Here is a 24,739-nt window from a genome sequence, read left to right on the forward strand (position 1 = left end):
TCCTATTCCTAGATACATTGCTAGTGTATCAGTTCTTTATATATGGGATGATATCTGAAAAGGTTTAAGGCATGGTTACTAACTACATGTCATACATAATATTAGTCCTATCAAAATATGAATATGCATTGTTATAACACAAGTTAAAATAGTTGGTAACAAAAGAGAAATTTCCCAACATACTTCAAAGTTTAAACCCAGACTATATACTTTGGGTTTTTATGTCTTCTTTCAATTTTCTCTCCTTTTGCATGTTAGATGCTCTCTCATGAATATTCATGAGCGATACAGAAACCAAGTCAAAACAAGGATCGTGCAACTTGAATCAACTTGTGTTACATTTTCCAGTTGGGTAGATGAGGTTTAAACTGCATGGGAAGAAGTCAGTTGTGTTCGTGGATATATTAGTACTAACCGGGTGTTTGCACTCACCCACACCCACACACACACAAGCACACACATACACACATACACGCATACACACATTCACACATATATACTAAATACAGGCTGTACATATTTATTACATGAACGTACCGGTATAATATTTTGGGTCGTACTTGGAATTTGTATGAGATAACACACAATGTGAATTAGTTCCAAAACAAATGAACTGTTATATATAAAGAATTAATTAGTTTGCTTATTTTTAACGGGCCGGGCTTATTTGGCTATAAATGCTAAAATTTGCATTTTGGGAGGGAATTTTGCCTCACCCCCCCCCCCCCCACAAGATCTTGACCATTAGTATTACGATCGTTATAGCAAAATTTGGCACGTGTTACAACTACAGTGTAATCTACAAAATTATGTCTTATATGTCTTAAGAATTTTTTTTGATTGTCAATTTCTAATTTTAATTCATCAATTAATTATTTGTGCAAATTAGGCCCAACATCTTATTTTAGCCCAATTAAAAGCATTAAGAGTCTATTTCTTAATTATTTGTAAGTCTGTTTTTACATGTTTAAAGACTGTATGCATCACACATTAAAGGACTTCCAAAAGCCATTTTTTTAATGTATATGATTGCTTTTGGAGTTTCAAATGTATTTCTTTGTTTTTTAATTTTTTCCTTTGTGTTCTTATTGGAGATTCTCATTGACCACTTTTATACCATAATTAGCATAAGATCAATCAATCGCAGTGATTAATGTTACAGCAGTGATAGCTCCAGGGGGCCCCTTCTTTAATTTTTGATAAGATAAAAATAAATAAATAACAAGAAAACAAAATGAAAATGGGCGTGTGTGCCCCCTTTAATTCCGGAAGTGGCACCATGACAGATCCCTCCCCCCCCCCCCATTTACGGAATTCCTGGATCCGCTCCGCTAAAGAATAGTCAGATTTTTCAAGAGTTTCTTTGTTGCTGTTTTCAATCAATCTTTGCATCGATTTTTTTTTTCAGTCGGAGAAGGGACCGCACTTCACTAGCTTTGTCTTTTTAGTGGGTCCCTCCTTTTTTCATACAATGCATATTTCATTTATTTCACTTTTGTTACCTCAGCAACCATTGTATTGTACCCCTACTTTAGGTTTTCAATTATTGCTTTCTCTGTACAAATTACCTGCATTATACTTTCATTGAAGAAAGCGAGATTTATGTTCACCAAATATATTATTTTGCTGTGGAAAAAACAACAATGAATTTGAAGTTGAACTTGAAAAAAAAGTCAAAATGTCTCATAACAGGGTCTCTTCCATCGCAGACTCAAAACGTCGAGGGTGGATTCCGCCCTTCCCTCTCCTGCCACGTCCCTTAGAGTTTAAGGGGTTTACCTTAAGAATCAGTTGATATATATTTTGATTTTTCCCATTTGTTGCAAGTATACTCATAATGGTCCAATAGTTTTGACTGTAATGTATTGGTACGTTTATAATCGTTTAAAAAGTGGAATCAACTGGTAAAACTGCCAGATTTGATGAACTGGTATGAACTTCCCCAGTCATGCCAGTTTGGTCCATTTATCCCGGCTTGGTTCTACTAACTGTTACGGCCTAAACTTTATCAAAGTGCATATGTAGGTTAAATCTGCATTGCTTTCAAGTTGAATAAATCTATCAGTTGTGTCAAGTCATTTGCAACAGGTATACAAGAGCCTGGTTCAAAAAAGCTGAATCTGCTGGAATCATGGAGTTGATGTTTTAGTATGCCAGTTTTTACTGGTAAATCTGCCAGTTGTGTCCAGTCGATTCGACCTGCACCAAATTGGTCCAATTTTTCGGGGTCATCCCACAAGATTAGTCATAAGGCCCACAAGCTCGACATTGCATCATGGGGCTTACGTTATTGTAAAAGTGTCGTGGGCCTTATAGTGTCGCAGTCATATGGGCCTTGTTCGCTAGGCGTCAAATTTATGGGTTGTTTGATTTGTTGGCTGTATGATTTGTGGGTGTTGAACTCGAATGTGCACTCATTGTTTCTACTGGAATCAACTGGTTGTTGTATGCCATTTCACACAATTTCTTTCAAGTGGATCATCTACTGAAAAATCTGCTTGTTGTGTCCAGTTGATCCCACTTTGTCAAAGGGCATACTTTGGTCTATCTCTTCCTACTGGAATCAACCAATAGGCTTTAATGTTCCAGTTTACACAATAGATCTGATTTTTTTAATCTGTCATTTTCATTAGAACAGTTCAACTGTTAGTGGTATGGCAGGGCCCTGTGGTATAGAGCAGTGGCAACAGTGGAGAGGCTCTCCTGGATAAGACCTTATTATTATTATTATTAATATTATTATTATTATTATTATCGTCATCATTATTATTATCACCAGTACTACTATGCTACTACTATTATGTGTGTTATTATTAACTCACTCATCACAGTTTGATCCATTTGTTCAAACTGGAGTCAGCTGTTTTCTCAGTGTACCAGTCCATTCCATCGCTTTCAAGTGGAATCAACTGGTAAATCTGCCAGTTGTGTCTTATAGTCAATTTCAATACAATTATTAAGGGCCCGTTTATGTCCAGCTGTATCTATACAGGAATCGGGTAGTTGATATTTCAGTATGACACTTTATTCCGTTTCTTGCAATTGGAATCCAGTGGTGAATCTGTAGGTTATGTCAATAAATTCTAATTGGTAGACAATTGCGCAGTTTATTTCATTTGTTTCAGTCTGTCAGTTGGAATGAAATGTTAGTTTGGAGTCAACTTGTCTAAGTGGAGTCAACTAGTGAATCTGCCAGTTGAGCGGCATGTTTTCCAGTTGGTACAAATAAAACTTCATAATCAATGATTTAGAGCCAGGCCATATATTCAGCTGGAATTGATTGGTGTTTTTCAGAGTGTACCAGCTCATTCAATTTAGTGTCAGCTGGAATGGTTTGAGTTGGTATTAATTTTCATCTTTAACTGTATGGTAATTCACACCATGGTAATGTGAACGAGTATCGGCCTACTTCCAGTTTGCAACTATTTGAACAAGTTGGGTCAAACGGATAGCTATAATGGGACCATTTTTTCCTTGTGATACCAGTAGAGAATGTACCTTTTTTGTCATTATTTGACATTTAAAGGGAGTATACAATACTGGACGAGATGAGGATTCAGCTTGTAACGTTTTGCGAGATATTTAGAAACCACTCTTTGAAATGGTAAAGAGCAGAAGAGGACTCAAACGTTTATTTAATGAAAACAGGCTGAGAAATGACTGAGATATCTAAAAACAAATTAAAACAAAGAGCTCCTAGTGAAAGATGGGGCCTGTCAATTTCATTTTGATTTTTTTAATTTGGGGTGGGGGGGGGGTAAGGGATTGGTAATCTCAGCCATTTCAAGACGAATTTTCTTCAAAACGTTGAATCCTTCTTGAAATTACAGCTGTACATGCTCTTTCATATTTCATAAGAGGTTTATCATCTGAATGAAAAAAAAAAGTTATAAATCTGAATCCTCATCTCAACCAGTACCTACTGTACAATCCCTTTCAGCTATAAGAATATCATAATTGATATTTTGTTGTTGAACCACGGTATCACCATGGGTATTTTTGTGTACCTTTAGAAATACAGAAGATAACATAAAGACTATGATTATATATGCTGCGGTACGATTAAAGACCCTGTGGTTGTAGTACATGGTATGATGGTGGTTATATGGTATCTCCATGGTTATTCTATGGTACAAGTAGGCCTAGTAGTGCCATAACCGTGCTATGGTATGATGGTTATTACATGGTATATCCATGGTTAATTAGTGCAGCAATACTGAGGAAATGCCCTATATACCATGGTTATTTTATGGTACAAGTGGTAATACCGTGGTGACGCCATGGTATGATGGCCATAACCCGGCATCACCATAGTTATTTTATTGTACCTGTATAGTTATACCAGGCAAATGCAGTAGATGGCATGGTTTTTCCATGGTACTGGTAGTAATACCATGGTAGTGCTATGGTATAAAAATTATAACATACTATTACTGTGGTTATTTTGTGGCGCCTATGGTAAGACCATGGAAATACCATAGACTTCACGGTTATTCTATGGTATACGTATCAGTACCATGGTTGTGTCATGGTAATGATAGTTTACCATGGTTTTTCTGTGGTATCACCATGCATCACCATGGTTTTTCTGTGGTACTCATAGTAATACCATCGATACCATCGTTGTACTATGGCAATTGAGGTTTTACCATGGTTTTTCTGTGGTATCACCATGCTCACCATGGTTTTTCTGTGGTACTCGTAGTAATACCATCGATACCATGGTTTTACTATGGTAATTGAGGTTTTACCATGGTAATACCTTAAATTTCATGGTTATTTTTTGTAAGGGTATAGCTATGTGGTTTGATTGCTCAGTGTGTGGTGTCGAGTCACGCCACTAGTCATATGACCCGGCTTGGTTCCAGAGTCATAAAACTGGTCGGATCATGTAGTGTGCAGCACGCTTGAGAAGTGTGGTTAATCTTTTAAGCTTTTGAGGACGGACTGATTTTGCTACAATACGAATTTCCCATAGACACCTGTCCGAGTAAACTCGGGACTCGTCCTCAACGGGTTAACATTTGTGTCTTACCATGATAGTCCCCCTGACCGGGGGCGTTGCTCATGATGACCTTCATGCAGCTGTAGGGAGTGTAGTTTGCCCTCTTTCCTTCCTTCCCGTAGTTGTGGCGGATGTTATACGAATACTGCTTCTCAAACTGCAGGCAGGAAGGGGGAAAAAACCAAAGATGTGTCATCAATAGGGCTTTCAAGGTTCCCAATGATGAAACCATAGAATTTTCTCATGTTTCAAGTCAAAGCCCTTACAATTTGACTAAATCATTGCCTTTATCTAAAATTATTCATTGAGTAACAAGATATACCATTCAAGTTTGAGGTTTACTTGCACCCAAGCCTAACCAATGGGGAAGAAAACATGTACATGTATCATTGAATAAAAGAGGCATCTGTTTATTAGCTGTTGCTGAATATTAAAAGTATATGCAGTTAACAACAAAATTATTCATACCCCTGAGAAATTATTAGTTCTGAGCAAATTTCTTACAAGTGAGGGATGGAGTGATGGTGATTGGGTATTAACTTTTTACTCTTATTTGTCCTCTGTAAATTGCCATTCATTCCAGTTTCACCTCATTTGCAAAACAATAGAAATGTTGAGATATAACACCCAGTCACCATCACTCCATCCTTTACTTGTAAGAAATGTGCTCAAAACTACAAATTTCCCAGGGGTATGAATAATTTTGTTGTTAACTGTATATTCAATTATGGACATTTTTTCTCTTGAGAACATAGTGACATGCTAGTCCATCTGCACATTCATTTTATGATACTTGGATTCCAGTTTGCAGACATTGTTGCTTTTCTTAGTTGTAAAGGAAAGCATATAATTGAATATATTTGTAAATGTGTCTCTTCCTCTGACATCAAGAAGATTACATAATCAACCCAGCTTTTTTTAGGCATTTCAAATTGATTTGATTTTATGAGTATGTATCATTTAGCGATTCATCTTTTATCATTTTAAGTGTAGGAGGGATATCTATGCTTTCTCTGATGATGATAAAATAAACACATAGCTCATAACACTTGTATTGCACAGATAATTCAATAGGGCAGTTACACTAAGGACTATCTGCCATTAACTCTTTATGTGCCTTAGTGCAAACCCCCTGTGTGCCACCTCATTCTGAGGCAGCAACGTAGTCATGCTTCGGGAAAACAGTCTGTATTTCAAATCTATGCCACTTTGATAGATTTTTGTTACCCTTGACATGCAATGCGTAAAGTTGTGGGGGAGATGCCACGCTTTGCTTTGATGTAAATTGTATGACAAATCTATGATTGTCTTTCTTTCAAATGACCAGAAGCTACATTATTGTAGAGACATGACTTCTGCACAGAAAACAGTGCCAGGAGCTTAGAATTTATTCGCAAATCCAGAAAGGAACTCCGCTTGATGGTCAGTCACCACATAATATACAAGCTACATGTAGCAGGAATCGAATCGCGAGAAACGCTTTCATTGTTTTGTGTCATTTGGCGATTTATCAGTTGGTTTGGGCAGGTTTGCACGTTCGAGCAGAATATACAAAGTTGGCACACCGTCGACTGAGTCGAACGTGCGAATGTGGCACACAAAGAGTTTACATACTGCTCTTGGCAACATACTTTGAGGCATAGCTAAGTCAAATGACTCGCACATATGTCTTTAAAATATCCAGGATTGGATTCAACCATACTTGTAACAATTTTCAAACATATTAGTGGAAAAATAAGCAAAGAAAATGGGATTTCATTTGGATTCGAACCCGACCCCTATGAAGCTAGCTGACGGACTGAGCTCTAGAAAGCCCTAGTGCAGTGTTCGTCCCAGAAACCCTTAATTCTCAATGCTGGTGTGGTCAGAAGCTATAGCAGTGTGTGTGTGTGTGTGTGTGTGACAAATTTCTCACAATGAACCTAGCTAGGGCACTGCAACTTCCTTTTCTCTCATAGCTCAGGCATTCTCACCTTGTCCATGTCCATGATGCGAGTGAACTCTGACCTCCAAAAGGTCATGGCCTGCTCAAGGGTCATGCCGATTCCCTTGAGAAAGAGGCCGTACTGCATCCTGCCTCCATGACGGAGGTGGTGGTGCTCGCGGAGGGACATATGGAGCTGACGCATGCACAGCGGGAATGACTGCTTGGCTAGCTGCAGGGCACGGGAAGGAGCAAATATTTATGAACAAAGTAAAACAATTTTAGAAGGAGAATGATCAAATTTAATGCCAACATGTGCATTATGGACATTCATTCATATTAACAAATAAACTCCTTTTTACATGTTAAATTTTATTGGGTATTTTTCTGGAACACGGTCTGGAATAATAATGGAAAACTTCATATACATTCAACCTGGCCTATTAAAAGGCAAATCTCTTGAACTTGCCAGAACTTTGATAAGTACAGATAAGTACTGAACAAGTTTGGATCCATCCAACAAACAAGAAATCTTTCACAGTACGAGAAATTTCACAAGATTTGCAACCAACTGAAATAAAACAAAAACTCACACATGATAACTATTTGGGAGATGATATAGAGTCATGTATAAATATACTCTCATCCTCGGGTAGGTGTACAAGCATAGTAAGTTGAAATTTAGCTAGTGGAACAACAACAACAAAATAATTATGATAATAACAAAAAGGTAAAAGATGAAACTGGAGTTTCAATTTTTACAGCAAGTCTTGGTCCTGGGCATATCAAATTCAGAACTCACATTGTTGATGTCCTCAAGGTTGATCTTGCAGTTCCCAGACCTCTTGTTGCTACCGTAGTCCTGGCCCAGGTACTGTTTGCTCAGGTTGTTTAGCATCGGCAGGAGGCGGCCATCTTCCTCCAAATGGGGAACCCCCCTTGCTGTGATCTGAAGAGACACAAAATGGAAGAATGCGTGATGCTACAAGTCAACCAAACAAGAGGGGGGGTTGAAGTTTTTATTCACTGCAGAAAAGAGAAAAGAAAGGGCATCATGAAAGAAGGGTAGCCAATCCTAGCAAATTTTCCGCAATTGTCCAAAATCTCATTCCTGAAATTGTACCTCTCCATGGAACCCTCTTCTTCTGACTCAAATCATGTTCTTGACAGTTTAAAGGCAGATAAAAATTGGCAGCAAAGGAGAATTGTGTATTTGTTTTGATTTACATAAAAAAATACATACAATATTCCAATTCAAATCAAACTTGTTTACTAATCTTTCATTTCACTTGTACAGTGGACTCCCGTTATAACGAAGTCCTCGGGACCGGCAGTTTTCTTTCGTTATATCGGAATTTCGTTATAACCAAACAAATAAACAATAGAAATACATAGAGTGGATGACATTGCAGCCCAAATTTTTACTTCGTTATAACCGGAATTTCGTTATAACCGTGTTCGTTATAACGGGAGTGCACTGTATTGCCATGCTCTTCCCTTTTCACAGCATGAGTGATTTTATCCATCAGATTGTTTATATCAAGAAATAAGAGTTTTGGATTGATTGTGGTGAAACTGGGTGTCTCCAAACACATTGTCATTACCAAAGCCTATTTTTCTAAAATCTTCTTGCCCTATGTTTATCACTCTCCTCCCCTACATTGTATCTCTCTTTCCATCACTTTCACCCTGTCTCTATTCATATCTACATCTAGTTAGCTTCCTTTTTCTTCCAGTCATTTACCATTCCGTCTGCTTAACCTGTTGAAGACAAGTCCTGTATACGCGGGCAGGTGCCTATGGGAAATGTGTGTTACAGCAAAATCAGCCCGTCCTCAACAGGTTAAATTCATTTATACATATGCTGCTCTCTCTGTCTGTCTGTCTGTCTGTCTCTCTCTCTCTTTCTCTCCACTACACTATTAAACAGAAATTAAATTTCCATGCATATGTAGAAAGTGAAGAGACAAAAACTTCTCACATACTGCTAAAGCGTGAGAGAGGTGGGAGCGGAAGGCCGTCAGTACTATGGACACCAGGTCACCGTGTGGTACAAAGGCGTATCCCTGCAGAGAAGAGAACAAGAACATGTTTTGGAGTTAACCTTTTTTTCCAAGTCTGCATATGAATTTTTAAAGTCATTTAGATATGGCGAATGGTATTTCTCTCTGTATTGACTTTTTTAAAAAAATTATAAATATGTGTCTTTAGCTAAGATTCAGACAGAATCTTATACAAAGTACCAATACTTTGCGTACTCCTAATAAAAAAAAAAAAAAAAAAAAACTGAGGAAAGTTTCTCTTAGTGCCCCGTTTCACCCTGCCTTGCCCCCTTCCCCTATCCCAAATATCCATTACACTGACATGGAAAAAAAAATGAAGCAGAGTTCATTCTCCCTGGCTACAAAAAAAAAAAAGAAAGAATAAACCTAGTAGTGTGAGTTTCATTATTTCCTTGAAGCACTTAACATTTTGCCTTGTTGTCCTACAGGATATAATATAGGAAAACAAATAGAAATACTAGTTAACATGTACAGTTCATCCTCACGCGAAATTAAAAAAGTAAATGTAATAATCCTGGAATTGTCTCACATTTCCTAGAAACACTTGCAAATTTTATCTTGTTGCCTCCCAGGAAACCAAAACTGAAGAGCACTTTAGTATGAGTAGTTACAAAAGTATCAAATAATGGACTGACTGTGTACAACACAATTCAGCGTCATGCCTGTATGAAACATTAATCTGTGTGGCATTTCTCTGAAAATTATGCAAAAAGTTTGATGCTATACCCTGAAAATAATTCCCTGTCCAATCATAATCAAATCTGTATAAAAACTTACACTGTATATAAAGCTGGAAAATGGCATAGGAGGATTGGGGGGGGGGGGTATGGTTCAAACCACTCCATCATGCACTGGTTAAGTTACAATCTTTGCATCCTCTCACATTTTTGCAAAGCATTTAATCTACATTCCTGTTGCATCACAGGAAATAATATTTGGCAGCCAAAGCACTTTGATAACAAATGAGATCACCTTTCCTTTGACATGGCATGGTGGCAGCATCTTGTGGTAATGCAGCTAAAATTCAGACAGAAAAGTGATTTTCACCAAAATCTGAGATACAAGTCTTGTCACCATAACAATGATAGATCTGTTGGGTTTGGATGTTTGGTTGTTTGTTTGTTTGTTTGTTTGTTAGTTTGTTTGTTTTTGTTTTTGTTTTGCTCTGCTGATAGTTTGTGATTTTCACTGTCAAATGCTGGTAGCAAAATTCAGCTGTCCAAATGCACAAGTTAAGAAATTTGGACAGGTCTTCAAAAGACCTCTTGATGGAGCTTGCCTCCCCTTGGTAGCTTGACTCAGTTTCACATCATCAGCCTCTGCTCACTATTCTTACAAAAACCACAGCAAAGAGGGCTATAGAGCATTTTGATTATGACAAAGGTCAAAGGTCACCTTCTGCACAAAGACCTTCCGTCCTCGCACCAGATCCAGGGCCTCTGTGAAGGGCACCTTGAAGAAGTCAGTGTGGGCCAACATGGCTGCGCTGATCCCATGGGAAGACTTGACAAGCTTGTCAGCCAGTGCATCCTTTTCCTGTTGGGGGATCTGCGAAATGTGAACAGGAAAACGTTAAGAAGGGGAAAATTGGGTTATAAGGGAGAGAGGAAGACGTTTGAGACAGTGAATGCATTGCAATATTTATAAGAACTACTGCTAGATGTGGCAAATATATTTATAACATTCCTAATATTCCCATGATATATGCTCAACTATTCAGAAGTAGGCAGCATTTTTTTTTAATACAAATGACTATTTGTGACCCGCTACAACAAAATGATCCTGAAGTCGGGCGAGGTCGATTATTTGAAAATTGCATGACACAATTCCCTAATCTTTCTGCTTTAAATTGATATATAACACGTCTCATAAAAATAATTGGCTGCGGAGATATCGATGTTTAAAAGAGAGCATGTCAACACGTCTGGGAAATCACTGTTTCGAGAAAAGCGCCCTAAAAGTTCTCCTTGCGACGCAATCACAATCAAGAGACACGCAAGTCAGTATTCACCTTCGGACAATAGAAGTGAAGCCCTAGCAACCCCCGAAATGCTCATTCAAACACAGCGTCGGCGGTCTCCTCACCGACCAATCAGTGACCAGGATGTCAGGAGAAGCGGCTAGGCATAGCGCAACCCACCCGCACGCACCAGTCGACTGGGCAGTGTGAGAGCTTCACGCTTCGGTTAGCGGCAAGCAGCAAACTGACCAATGAGATCACTCTGGTCGTTGTTAGGGGCGGAGCCTATGTGTGGCGCTCAATCCAAATGTTCGAACCAGTTTCTGCTTTGTTGAAACGCCAAAAAAACATGGCCCAGAAAAACGCTATTTTTTGGTCTTTCCTTTCATCATTTTGCTTCAAAATTTCGACAGATGATAGAAGACATGTCAGACTCTAATAATATGTCAAATTCAGAAAATCATAAGTTTTGACCAATTTTGATGCTCTAACTTCAAACTCGATTTTCACGGCTTCGACCATGCGCGACTTTAGGACCTTTTTGTTGTAGCGGGTCACATTTTATAGTTTGAATCAATAAGCTCAACTCACAATAGATAGAAATACATGTTGTAATGTTGTGATGATATTGATGTTAATAATGGTGATCATAAGTTTAATCATAACAATAATGTGATTTTTATGATTATTATACATACACATTATTGTGTTTGTGTTATGTGTTTCTTTTTTCATTTTTTTTTGGGGGGGGAGGGGAGTGCTCTGATTTTTCCAATCTGTTTTGCATGCCTGTCATATTGTAATTTGGCTGGATAGACAAAGCTAGGAAAAGCATGTTATGCTGTGTCTTTAGTACTACTTTTACTGTCTTAACTACGCACAACATGCCATCAGCCTGGTAATTTGGGTGTGTACATTTATTTCAAAACCTTAGTGATCCAAAACTTTAACACAGCACTAATGCATCGTTCTAGACAATTAACTACATTGTATTTACTTGATAGCTATCACAATGTATTTGAATATATCTGTTCAATCCAGTCATGCAGGTATTCACATTCCTAGATCAATGACATGGAAATTTTCTTGCTGAAGGATGAAAATGAAGATACGAATGTAATTTGAACACCCAACCTTCTGACCAAGTAGTACATATTGCATCCTCCCCCCAAAAAAACAAAAACAAAAACAAAAACTAAGCCCTACTAAGGTTGATCTTCTCTATACTAACTGGAGAGTAGTGCAACTTGTTTTCCGCCAGGAACTGGGTAATGGCTTCACTGTACTCTCGCAGGAACCGGTAGCGGAACAAATCAAGCTCCTGTTGAATGAACCACCTCCGCAAATCCTCTCTGCAGGGATGGATTAAACAAAGACACATCATTAGAATATCTTGTTTTGTTGTACTGAGAAGTTATGCGTGAAATATTTTCAAAACCAGTGTACAGTACTGTGTGACCATCACATTTTGAGTTTAAGACTATATTATGAAGGAGGTACATGTAATAGTAACTGAGCAAGTGGGATCAGGCAAGAATACAAAAGAATGTGAGACTAACATTTTGATATTAGACAAAGTTTCATTTCTAAGGTACCTAAAAAAGTTATACAAAATAAGATTATAACGAAGTTGACATATCACAGTATCCCATTACGACATTTCACACATCTATTATCATCAAGTTCCCCCAAATGGGCATTTGAGACAGAGTTCCACAGTTTTAAATGGTAAGTGTCACTTCGTTTTACTTCCTTTTCAGTAAGTTTTATCAACTCCCAAGCAAGTGGGCCAATGGCTTTGTAGTCCCACCAGTAAACTTGTAAGGGTATCCTGTATTTTCCTCGGACTTTACTTACGATCTGCAGTAGGCCAACCTCAGGATGAAATGTGAGATCCTGTCATCCCGTAAATGTTTGGCCAAGTCCTCCCCGCTCATCTGTACGTAAACCCAAAACAAGAAATAATGGATTGGATGGCGCTGGATGAATATTGTAAAAGTGAAAATTTTCATGTGAAAAATTTTTCATGCTTGGCCTGTTTTGTACACATACTCATTGGCAAACATTTGTGTATTTTCATTTTCAAGCAAGGATCATGTCTTGCGAAAATTCCATTTTTAACAGTAGGCACCCTATGTCTATATATTGGAATTTTTATCATTGAGGTTTGGGGACTGAAACAATATAAAAGTAATTTTAACATATTGTCAGCAATAGCAAAACAAAAACAAACAAAAAATAAGAAAAAACAGCTATGATATCCAGGAAAGATAACACCACATCTGTTACTATCAAATTTAGATTGTAATGTTTTAATTGTAAACACTTGTTTTGGAAAATATGTATCAATTAGAAGTTCAAGCTCCATTTCAAACTCAGGAGAAAGCATACTATACAGACAGTGTACATTATAATTTCATTGAAATCTTCATCAATTTTGGCCAATCGAAGCCACTAGTCTTTTTAGTCATTATGAATAAAAAGTCACACAAAGGGTATCAAAAATTTATATCAAATCAAAAACACCAATGTTGAGTTTTAGACAGGAATCAAGACCACCAAACAGATGGGCATCAAAGGACAAGGCCTTGGGGACCTTGGATTTCTCTGAACCTGGGATTATCATTTCCATTACTTACTCTCTTGTGAGCTACAGGCATCAGCTTCTTTAATTCCTTGTCCATCCTCTCATTGTACTCATCGCTTCCTTTGACATGACGGATCCCGACTGATTCCACATGCTTCAGAACTGTTTGATCAGAAAGACAACGACAGGTCTAATACTAGGCCATATACAAAAACAAACAAACAAACAAACAAACACTTTGAGCACCAGCTGTCTGCACTCGGTCTCGATGGGGTATTATACCATAGATTATCCTAGATTCCCTTTTTGTCATTATGAAGACAATTCATTTTTTTTTTCATTTCATACATGATCATTAAATATAACTGTTGGTGTCTTACAAACTAGACACAGCCCATCCAGTCGCTTTAAAAACGTGACAGGGCTGTACCAGGATGGTGCACAACAACAAAGCCAACACAAAGCGAGCATGCTGATTGCATTGAGTTTTGTTACTTGACATAATTTTTGTCACCTCAAACTCATTAAAGACAATCTTCATTAATAACACTTTGTGTCTATGTTCAACTTAACCCAAAAAGCAGATTATATGCAACGTGCGTGAACGGTACATCGTCTTTCACTCTCAGCCATTTTGAGTACCGGTGTCAGACGTTCACACGTCCGATGATACGAGTCGGTACCGTTCGCACACGCTGCATGTAATCTTCATCTTTGGTACCGGTAAGTTGTTAATTGTGTAATGAATATTGTCTTTAATGAGTTTGAGGTGACAAAAACGATGTCAAGTATATTTCATCAAAAGACAAAACTAAACGCGATTGGTATGTTCGCTTGTGTTCCCTTTGTTGTTGTATGTGCACCATCCTGGTACTGGTCACCAGCCCTGTCGCGTTTTTACAGCGACTGGGCTGTGTAAAGTTTAACTGGTGATATATGAAAACAGTTTTGTGCATCGATCACCATCCACATACAAAATGTATTAAATTTATTATGCATACCGTGCAGTGTATTCTAGGTCACAATCAGTTTGTCATCAGTGACACTGTCTATTGACTTTAGATGACTTAAGATTATGGATACAGGAATGCGCTTTTCTTTGGTGATCTTTTGTCTTGAATTTTAACAGAAATTAGATCTCTGGTTTCACGTCAGGATCATGTTGCTTGTCTAGCCTCGTTAAACACATGTTGGTACTTAAATGGTAGGCTGATTACCATGATCATGACTACTGTGCAGTATTTCACTGAATCATTACATACCTTCAAGCCTTCTCTTCGCCAACTCCTCGAACTCACTGAGGGAAATATTTTCAATCGGGGGGATGCGATAAAACAGCATATGAGGTTCTTTGGTTCTATCCAGGAAAGACTCCTTCTTAATCCTTTTCTTGGTGCTAGTTTCAGAGAACTCCATGGTATCAAAGTAGAGCTAGACACGACTTGACAACAAAATTAAGTTACGTATTCCAGTGGCAGTTTACGGCGCTAGCCTAACTAAACCGGTTATACACGGTGTTGGATCCGTCGACCCGGTACCCGGTGTCGTCCGCAGAACTCTCCTGCGTTGATATGCATTCATTCATTCCCACAAACTGGGCTACAATAGCTACGTACAACGTCGTCGTACGAAATTTCCCGCGTTTGCACACAAACCGCGCGATAGAGGGTGCACTTCCGTTCTGATTCAAGATGGCAGCGCCCATGGTCACCAAAGGTATTTCGCTGTTAGGTTCAGAACTGCTGAAAATTTCATCAACACATCGATTAAGGTCATGCAGACGACTATGTTCCTCAATAAGCAAAGGAAAAGCGTTGATATATCATGAGCGTGGTGACCCAGAGAAGGTGATAACGTAAGTTGACTTACCCTAAAATAGATATGTTAGAAATGTTGTGCGTGTAAAAAGTACATGTCATTTAGTACTAGCACTACATGTAGCAGTCCCATGTGTGCAAAACTATGTATCTTTTATGTATGTGTCAACCTCAGTGTGCAGCAGTGTGTCTTGGCTTGAAATCGAACTTATCTTGTTTAGGGCCAGATATGACTGGTATGCTAGCTTCATGTTGTAATCCGACTGTTCATAACTTTTGACTCAGCTCAGCTTCATGGAAGGCAATCAATGGCAATGTCGATATCAGTCACATTTTCTCTCATTGCTTTTTCTTTAACGTTAGAATTTTGACATAAATTTGCAAAAGAAGAAACTAAGCTAGAAAAACTCTATGTAGAGTGTAAGTCAAGACTAAAAGGTGTAGGTTTTATAGTATCACTATCAGGACATGACAGACGCAGACAGGGATTAAAATGCTTCATGCACCTGAGTATTATTAAATTCTAATAGTAATACAGTGTTGAAAGAACAGACAGAGTCATTCATTAAATTCAAAATTAGGTATGTGTACTATTACTATTAATGGAATATTTACTGCAGTACTGGCACATTTTGACACAAATCGTCACAGATGTCCGATGTACATCTACATTGCATTGTCATTGATTATTTGATGTTATCTATGAATCAATGATGCAAGATAGCAATGTAAATTTAAGGGAACACATAATTGTCAGCATATACAAGTATTACAAGTACCTGGTACTACAATTGTACCTACTTTTCTTGTCACTCGACTTCATTGACTGTTGTCTATTGTGCCACTGAGTAGAGTCCCAATTTACTTGTACTTTGTTTATCTGAGCTGACCCCACCCCTTGCACTCACAAACCAAAAAGGAAAAAAAAATCATGTGTAACTCAACTGTAAATTCTTGTAATATTTTTGTTTCATGCGATTTTGTTATACATGTATGTTTGACTTTCAATAAAGTTGAAGTTGAGGTTGAAGCTGAAGTTGGTAACTGCTAAAAGTGCTTTTTTTCTGATTTTTTTTTTTCTTTACAGTCTACAAGAACAAACCTTACCTGAAATCGGTTCAGACTCAGTTCTGGTCAAAATGGTAGCAGCCCCTATCAACCCATCAGACATTAATGCCATCCAAGGTGAACCATGAACGTCTTTTTGCTATTGCTAGTCACAGTGATTAATCATTTAAGAAGAAAAAATACATTGCATTACATCTGCAGTGCAGATGTTAGAAACAAAAAACAAAACAAAACAGAGAACAGAATAGATAAAAGATATGAAAAAGATGTTTGTTGGAGGCTTAATTTTGAAGAAATGTGAAAAAGCTGATTATTTACCAAGTTGTTAGGCCATGTCATGAATATTAATTTCTACCTGAAAGATAACTTTGTATGTAGTGTTACATGTATTTCACTTTGTGTGATATGTATATATGATTTTGTGTTGTCATTCAGCAGTTTTTATCCCGAGTACCACTACCAGCTGTTGTTGTATTGTCTACTAAATACCACTGACTGAAAGCCCTGTATCAAATCTTGACAGGATATCGTACTTAGATTGTTCATACTTGTAGCTCATTTGATGCAGAGTGTAGATATTTTTTGTTCTAATGACAGAGTTCAACATTGATATCCACGAATGGAGCCAAGGTTAAAATACTTGTTGAACAGATGAGAAAATAGATAATTTTAATTCATCACTGTTTGCTGGCAGGTATCTACCCCATCCAGCCCTCCCTTCCAGCTGTTGCAGGATTTGAAGGTCTTGGAGAAATTCTTCAAGTGGGAAGCAATGTCACGGACATGCATCAGGGAGAGAGAGTCATATTTCCTGGAAGATTTACAGGTGAGAAAAACTCTGTGAACTTCATCTTTTGTGACATTTTAGCATTTTGATGTACCTTTCAAGATGGCATTTGTAGTCAGTTACTGGCTCATGGCTAAGTCTGTAAAGGTGCATTTCAATATGGTTGCATGAACGCAGCATAGCATGTTAAAAGCTACAGATCAGTGAAATATTTGGCCAAATTGGACAATTTGAAGTAATAAAATGAATGGATAGATTTAGCAGAGTATCACAGGAAGTGAGATCTTCTATCATTTAGCATTCAAAGCTACATAACTTTATATGAGTTGTTACATCACTTGTCTCTTACCTGTCATTGTGATATAATGTATGATGGTGTTTAAAGTGTATTTTGCATTTGCTTGAAAGACATCCTTCTGTAATAACACTGCCCAAAAGGATATTGTATTATCACACCCTCTCCATGATAGCAGAAGTTAAAATTCTTTGTTTTCTTATAGTTTAAAAAAAAAACCAAGGGTTTGGTTTGTTGACAATCAAGTGTTTCTATTTGAGTCACTTCAAGGTCACATGACCAAGAGTACTGTGCAGGTGCTGTGGCACTGGGTGGGGAGGGGGGAGAAGCTGTAGCCCCACACCCCTTCCCCTCCAGCTTTGTGAGTCTATTTAAAAAAAAAAAGAGAAGAAAATTGTGGGTACCAGTGACCCGCAGGCCCCCCTCCCCCTCCCACTTTATAAATTATTCCATGGCCCTCGCTATGGAGAGTCCTTCTTGTGACCCCAAGTCATACAACTGATTGACCTTCAAATTGTTGTACAATTAATGCATCAAATTGGCAAAATATAGGATATATTTTCTTATCTTTTATGTTGATTTCATAGATTCTAGTCCAGGGGATATTTTTTTTGTAGGGTAACTTTTACATAATTCAATGCTCCTAGACCTAGAGTTGTTATTCATTGTCAAGAACTGCAGGGAGAATTGAACTTTTCATATGTACCATCTTTACTGATTATTGAGCTTCCTTTTGTTGACTTACCATACTGTAGGCACATGGCGGTCACATGTAGTGTGTCCAGCCGATGCTGTGATGACCGTGCCGGAGGACACACCCCCTCTAGTGGCTGCAACGCTAAGAGTGAATGCATGCACAGCCTACCGGATGCTTGCTGACTTTGAGCAGCTGAGGGAAGGTTGGTTAGCTAAAAAAAATTTTCAATGCTGTTCAGGTTTTCTTTTGGCACCAAATAATGACAATTAATAACATTGGATGTTTAACCCTAACTAGGCCGGGCTATTTACCGGTAGGTAGATGATAGAGCCGGGGGGGGGGGGGGGGGGGGGCTCCCAGGCCCCCCCTCCAGATCTCGGCCGTCGACCGCACGATCACGACGAAAATTGGCCCACTCATTGCCTATGATGTAATCTAAAGTACCATGAAGTTAATTTTTTCAAAAATTATCATTTACACCAAATTATGCTAATTTATGCATAATGATGCATGAAATCGGACAATTTGGTATAAATCACTAAATAAAGCTAAAAACAGGCACATTTTTGGTGTAAATATTCTATTTAGTGTCCTTAGCAAATGTAAGAGAAAAAAATTGCACAATCAGAAAAAATTTTCTAAGTATTTTATTGTTTTTTGAATTTCTTATGTATTTCTTTGTTTTTCGACTTTATGTTTTTCATTGTTTTTTCGATGAAATTTGTCCGCGACATTGTTCCGAACAAGAAAATGTGTTATTAATTGATTTTAATCAATAAACCCCCAAAATAATCATGCTTTTATGAAATTTGCCTGTAAACACAGTTTGCATTGAAATTGTACACAAATTCACGTTTTTGAGCAATTTTTGGTCTGACATGCACGTGCATATTTATGCGCAAATTCAAAACCGTGCACCCGGGCATCGCAAATTTGGTGTCAAAAGATGCGGGAGACTTGAAAGAAAAAAGTCATGAAACGTCGCGGCGATAGCTTCTCGCGATAGCGATACATCGCGCGAAACGTCGAGGGGGGGGGCCTCGGAGGCCCCCCCCCCCGGCCTAGTTAGGGTTAAAGAAGTTAGAACTCTGGAAAGTCATGGGATATCAGTCTATTTGAGTGTATGTGGCATCTATGTCAGTTTATGTCTGTCATCAATATGACATGCTTATGATAGTCATGCTTAAAAGTGTTTACCCTCTTTCTTTGCAGAGATTCAAAGTGATGTTAGCAATGATGTGCACTGTAAAAGGAAAAAAATTCTATATCAGACAAGAAGATGCAGTTTTAAAATGTGAGTGAGGATAGAAACAACCAGTGTAAAAAAGTTAATCAGTATAATCAATGTTAAATACTGTTAAATGTTAAAAATTTGAACAATAGATATAATAAGATTGTGTCTAGACTAAACCGTCTACAGTTATGGTTTAGTGAGAAATATAGTGATATCTCCCTATATTTTAGGCTTTATTGCAAATTTTTTGTATGGCAGGATGTTTTGTGATACAACTGACCTACACATATGCATCAAATGTGATCATTCGAACATTTTTGAAATCACCATTCCCAAAGGTAAACAGTACCTTCAACAAAATTCCACTGAGTGATTATAGTTTGTTACAGCTGTTTGATTCCATTTGTGCTGTCGATCTCATGTGTACTATGAAATCTGTTTACAGTAACAATGGGCTGCATGAATCCCTTTATAAAGTTATGTTTCCCCTACTACATTGTACATACTATTGAAAAAGAAAATTGATTTAGATAGATTACAGACACACAGGATTTGCATTTATTCTTTTCTTTAAGTTACCTGCTGTTGGAGTAGACTGTGTTGCTATTTTTTGTTGTTGCTGTTGTTGTTGTGGTGGTTGATGGGACCAGGTATTGGTCAGTGTACTAGACATGAAGGCAGCATTTCCCTTGATATGAAATGCAGGGCTATTGATCATGTTTGTTTAAATGAATGAAGTGTGTGAAATGCATGTTATCAAAGATTTATACATTTCAATGCTTTCTTGTTTTTAAGTGTTTGTTTATTTGTTTGTTTGTTTGTTTGTTTGTTTGTTTGTTACCAAGGTGACACAGTATTACAGAATGCTGCCAACAGTGGGGCAGGACAAGCTGTGATTCAGATTGCTGCAGCTAGAGGGTTGAAGACTATCAACATAGTTAGAGAACGCCCGAATTTGACAGAACTCTCAGATTTCCTGCGTGGACTTGGTGCTACCGTGGTAACGACGGAGAGTGCCCTCAGGAAAGAAGCCTCGACTCTTCTTAAAGTAAGACAGAATATAAATACCAAGTGAGAGTACAGGTCATTTGGATGACTAATTAAAAATGATGACTAATTAAAAAATGTTAAGAAAAAAAATTAATTTAATCAATCAAAAATGTTAAGAAAGAGCAGGAGTTTGTAAAAATAGTTCACTGTTCTATCATTACTCCCCCATTACGTTACTTTGTTTTTAGTTTTCTATACCCTTTGAATAATTAAATTTCAAAGTTTATTAAACACACACCCATTAAAAAAAAATATGAAAAAGAAGACTTGTTATGATGAACACATAACACATAGTGTATGATACAGGAACAACATAGGGTTACAGTCACTAGGGATTAGTGAAATATACAATGCTGGAAATGAATTTTGAAGGCTGCAGATGGGTTCTAAAAATGACTCTTTACTGTGTGCTTACAGAAGATGTTCATCCAGGACGAGTCTGTAAAGCCTTAAAAAAAAGGGGGGACATTGTAGTTTTTTATCATTATATGATAATTGCCCTTCATGTGTAAAAAAGACCTTGTTACATATTCCTATGCAGTCAACTACAAGTTGATCCTGCTGATAATGTTGAATACTTGGCACTTGCCTAAATGGAAAGCTCCTTTACGAAGAAGAAAAAAGATATATTTCCAATCAGTGTATGCCGATGAAGTGAGGAATGTAAAGAATTATTTTTCTTTTCTTTTTCTCTTGATAAGCCCCATCAGTGGAATGTATGCACAATCGCAACAAAACTAGAATGTTTTGTCTCTCTGTCATTGTTGCCAACAGGGACTGCCAAAACCCGAACTTGCCATCAATGCAGTAGGTGGGAAGAGTGTCATTAGTCTCATCAAGAATTTACAGTAAGTAACAGAGGAACTCAGTTAAATGTAAAACAGGAGAAGCTTGTATTGTAGTGTATCATGTGTGATACCTCCTTGTATTGACCAAATTTTTGCTTTTCATCATGCTTGTCACAGCATGAATTTTGACATCTGCATTGCTATTTCACTTGCATAAAAATGAAAGTAAAAAGTCACAAAATTTGAATGGGAAAGTGATACTTATTAGAAGGAAAATCAAATTGTCAGTGATATGTTGTGAAATACTAGTAGTATGGCAAAAGTGTATAAATTTCTTATTTTAATTAATAATGACAGCACATTTATGCAATGATATAAAGAAAATATAAAGAGAACTCAACATTTTTTTTTGAATACAGAGTAACTTGACTTGTTACTGACACATGTTAGAAATATGAATCCCCTGCTTTCATTTTGAAAGAAATATTGAAATATGAATTCTATTTATATTTTCTTTGTATCATTGTCCTACAGTGACATCACAAGCTGTAGTCGTTTTCTTATCCAGTGAGGGTGGCAAGAAACTTTAAAAATTCATAACTTTAGATGGATTGTCCAGCTTTCCTCAAACTTTCACTGATGTGTTCTACTAATATTGCTGCATTTACTCAACCCACACATATATTTGGGTAAACTTGTCCTCTAAGTAAAAATGCATCATGCATGAAGCCGATTTGATATTGATATTCTAATTCTTGTTTCTGTGTGTACCTGTGATCTGCACATCCAGGCAAGGGGGAACGATAGTAACATACGGAGGGATGTCCAAACAACCAGTCATGGTGCCCACTGGGTCCCTGATATTCAACGACATCAAGTTCCATGGTTTCTGGATGAGCAGGTGGCATGAGGAAAACTCTGGAGGTAAGACGTGATTTGTGCTTTAAATGCTTGAAATGCTTTCTTCATCAATTTTGCACATTGTCTGGCTTGCTTTCTTTGCATGATAAGTAGGAATCACGTGGTCCTGGAATCTGTGTCATACTGCCAGAGAGTTCATGTGGAACATATCAGGGCAATTACCCCCTGGCTAAATACTGGTTAGTGATAAAGTTAGAGAAAAGAATAGGGTTAGGTTTAATATTAGAGTTTGAGTTACGGTTAGGATTAGATTCAGGACTAGGATTAGGGTTAGGGTCAGGGGAAGGGTCTGGGGTAATTGCCTAGGGGGTAATTGCCCTAGACCCCAAATGGAAATATCAGACCAGTGAGTTTTATGTAATAAAATATGTTAGAATCGCAATTTGTGCAAGAATGGCAACTTCTTGTAGCAACAGCCAATCAAGAAGCAGGATTCTTCTCATTGCCATGACAACTGCCATTGCAGCAAGAGTTGCTGTCATAGCAACAATTAATGAGATGGAGCCCAGCTGACTTGAGTTTGTTCTTTCAATGCACATATTGGTTTATGGTTTGATTAAAATTACAACTTGGTAACTGCATGCCAATCAAAACCTTGGCAAGTTTCAGTCAAGTGCACAGACTTGTAAAGGGTTAAAGGTAGTAGCCTTCTCATATGATAAGCTCTTTCAGTGTTAAATTATTTATCAACTTATTTATTAGTTATTTATTCACGTAAAGCATACAGAGAAGTCATCAAGTTGCAGTAAACTATGCTCACAGAGGTGAAATTTCATTGTCGAGAACACTTTATTCTGCTTATGTTTCTCACCATTGTGTCTGAAAATGACTTAAGCCCGGCAGAGCAACAATTATGTTAATCAATGTTTGTAAAAGATACATGAAAAAGACATAGACATCAAATCAAGTTTACGTAGCCATTTTAATTTTCTCTTCAGCAATGTAGTTTTGTAACCACCTTTAGAGAAAAGATAAACCAATTGTAATATCATGTTGTAGTGTTACATTTTAATACAACTGTGACAAGCAAACTCAAGCAAATCTAAATATTGTCACAGGTTTTCAAACATGCTATATATATTGACAAAGTTCCAGACCAGTCAACTTTTTTTATTCTATTTTGTTTTGTTTTGTTTGTTCTATTAGGAGAGGCATCAAGGCAAATGTTCCATGACCTTTGCAGCTGGGCCAAGTCTGGCCAATTGAGGGCGCCACAACACAAACTGGTTGCCCTTGATGACTACAAGATGGCACTAAAGATGGCACAAGCGGAGTTTACTACAGAGAAGCAGATACTGACTTTTTGATGCTCACATGTAGGCTGTGTCCTTTCAAATGAATTGCTCCATATTTCCTTCTCACAAGTGTGATACAATCGGTGCATACATCATGTTGTTCTGTTTGGAACCCAAAAGCTGTGATGAAGTGGATTGGTTTCAGTTTGTGTTTGAACTTTGACCCAAAAGGGATGTTTCATTTAACTAATTTCCTTTCTTATATGTCTAGTTTTTGTGTTTACTCATAAAACTGTCCAGGTGACATAAAATGTTTGGGAAATTAACGCACATGCTGAAAGTGTTGTGCATGTTGGAACAGAAGGTATGTGACCATTATAAAACTGTGCTACAAAGTACAGTCTTGTATGAGTTACATACTGTATGTAGGCCTACAGACTGTCATAATTATGCTAGTATGCCACGCTAGTAAACTGTATGAATACCAAAGGGTGTTTCTGCAGTCATCTTTTCTTCCTCTTCTCCTTCATCTTCTTTTTGTTCTTTTTCATCTTGTTATTCTTCAAGAGTATCACTCTCACATTGAGTAATGCAGACTGTGGACGTATATATACTGCGTAAAGGGACTTTGCATCTTGCAAATAGGGAACGTACAGAAGAAAACAAGGATAGCCATATCAAATCACTGTTGCGATACACATGACATGATAAAGTGGTGCTTTGATAGACTATGGAGAAGTGGGACTATATGTATTTCATTCCTGTAATGTAAATGTGATGTTGGTGACAGAGTTTTCCATTATGCTGAGTGCTGTGTTATGCACAGCACAGGTGACAAGCACATTTACCTTCAAATGACATTCAAGAGCAATGAGTTTTAGATATTTATTCCTTTTTTGTGACGGGGGAGGGGGGTACATTTCTGACTGAGAGGAGAAATTCCTTATGGCTATGCATTTGGGTTGCATGTGGTATAGACAGTATAATGTGGCATAGACTAGTATGAGAGATAAACCAATGCCTGTATCATAATGGATTGAAACATTTGCATCTGAAGGAGCATTTACAAAGCTTTTATGGACAGGAGAGAGCAAAGGAACATGAATCTTTGCTGTAAATCACTCCCTCTCCAGGGACCAAGACACTTTAGAAGAGCTCAGAAAATAAGCATTTCCTTAGTTGGCCTCTCTCATACATATCACATAACATTGCTCAGCTTTGTCATGAGTAATTTGGATGGTTTGTTGAGAGCAGCTCGCTCTTTTGGCACAGACGGCAAAAACGGAAATCATGACATTGTGTTAGAGA

General features: G+C 37.6%; 2 protein-coding genes across 2 annotated transcripts in view; one reads left to right on the plus strand and one right to left on the minus strand.

Moving 5' to 3' along the window:
- The window catches only part of LOC139713410 (DNA primase large subunit-like), a 56,746-nt gene extending 41,754 nt beyond the window's left edge, over positions 1-14,992 (minus strand). The window contains exons 1-9 of the mRNA XM_071625145.1: positions 14,802-14,992; positions 13,592-13,701; positions 12,810-12,889; positions 12,184-12,304; positions 10,388-10,540; positions 8,915-8,995; positions 7,732-7,878; positions 6,979-7,161; positions 5,036-5,162 (exon numbers count right to left, since the gene is read on the minus strand). Of these exons, the coding sequence (XP_071481246.1) occupies positions 5,036-5,162; positions 6,979-7,161; positions 7,732-7,878; positions 8,915-8,995; positions 10,388-10,540; positions 12,184-12,304; positions 12,810-12,889; positions 13,592-13,701; positions 14,802-14,955 (1,156 nt within the window). The 5' untranslated portion in view covers positions 14,956-14,992. The remainder of the gene's footprint in view (positions 1-5,035; positions 5,163-6,978; positions 7,162-7,731; positions 7,879-8,914; positions 8,996-10,387; positions 10,541-12,183; positions 12,305-12,809; positions 12,890-13,591; positions 13,702-14,801) is intronic.
- Positions 14,993-15,233: 241 nt separating this feature from the next.
- Positions 15,234-23,721, plus strand: LOC139713394 (enoyl-[acyl-carrier-protein] reductase, mitochondrial-like). The gene is made up of 8 exons (XM_071625129.1): positions 15,234-15,394; positions 16,444-16,541; positions 17,119-17,250; positions 18,262-18,405; positions 20,283-20,485; positions 21,262-21,335; positions 22,066-22,199; positions 23,343-23,721. The coding sequence occupies exons 1-8, from the start codon at positions 15,243-15,245 to the stop codon at positions 23,501-23,503; spliced, it is 1,098 nt and encodes a 365-aa protein (XP_071481230.1). The 5' UTR covers positions 15,234-15,242; the 3' UTR covers positions 23,504-23,721.
- Positions 23,722-24,739: the final 1,018 nt, after the last annotated feature.

The sequence above is a fragment of the Diadema antillarum genome, unplaced genomic scaffold (genome assembly GCF_040938485.1).
Source record: "Diadema antillarum isolate AM-2024a unplaced genomic scaffold, OU_Dant_1.0 seq00001957_RagTag, whole genome shotgun sequence".
Classification (NCBI taxonomy): domain Eukaryota; kingdom Metazoa; phylum Echinodermata; class Echinoidea; order Diadematoida; family Diadematidae; genus Diadema; species Diadema antillarum.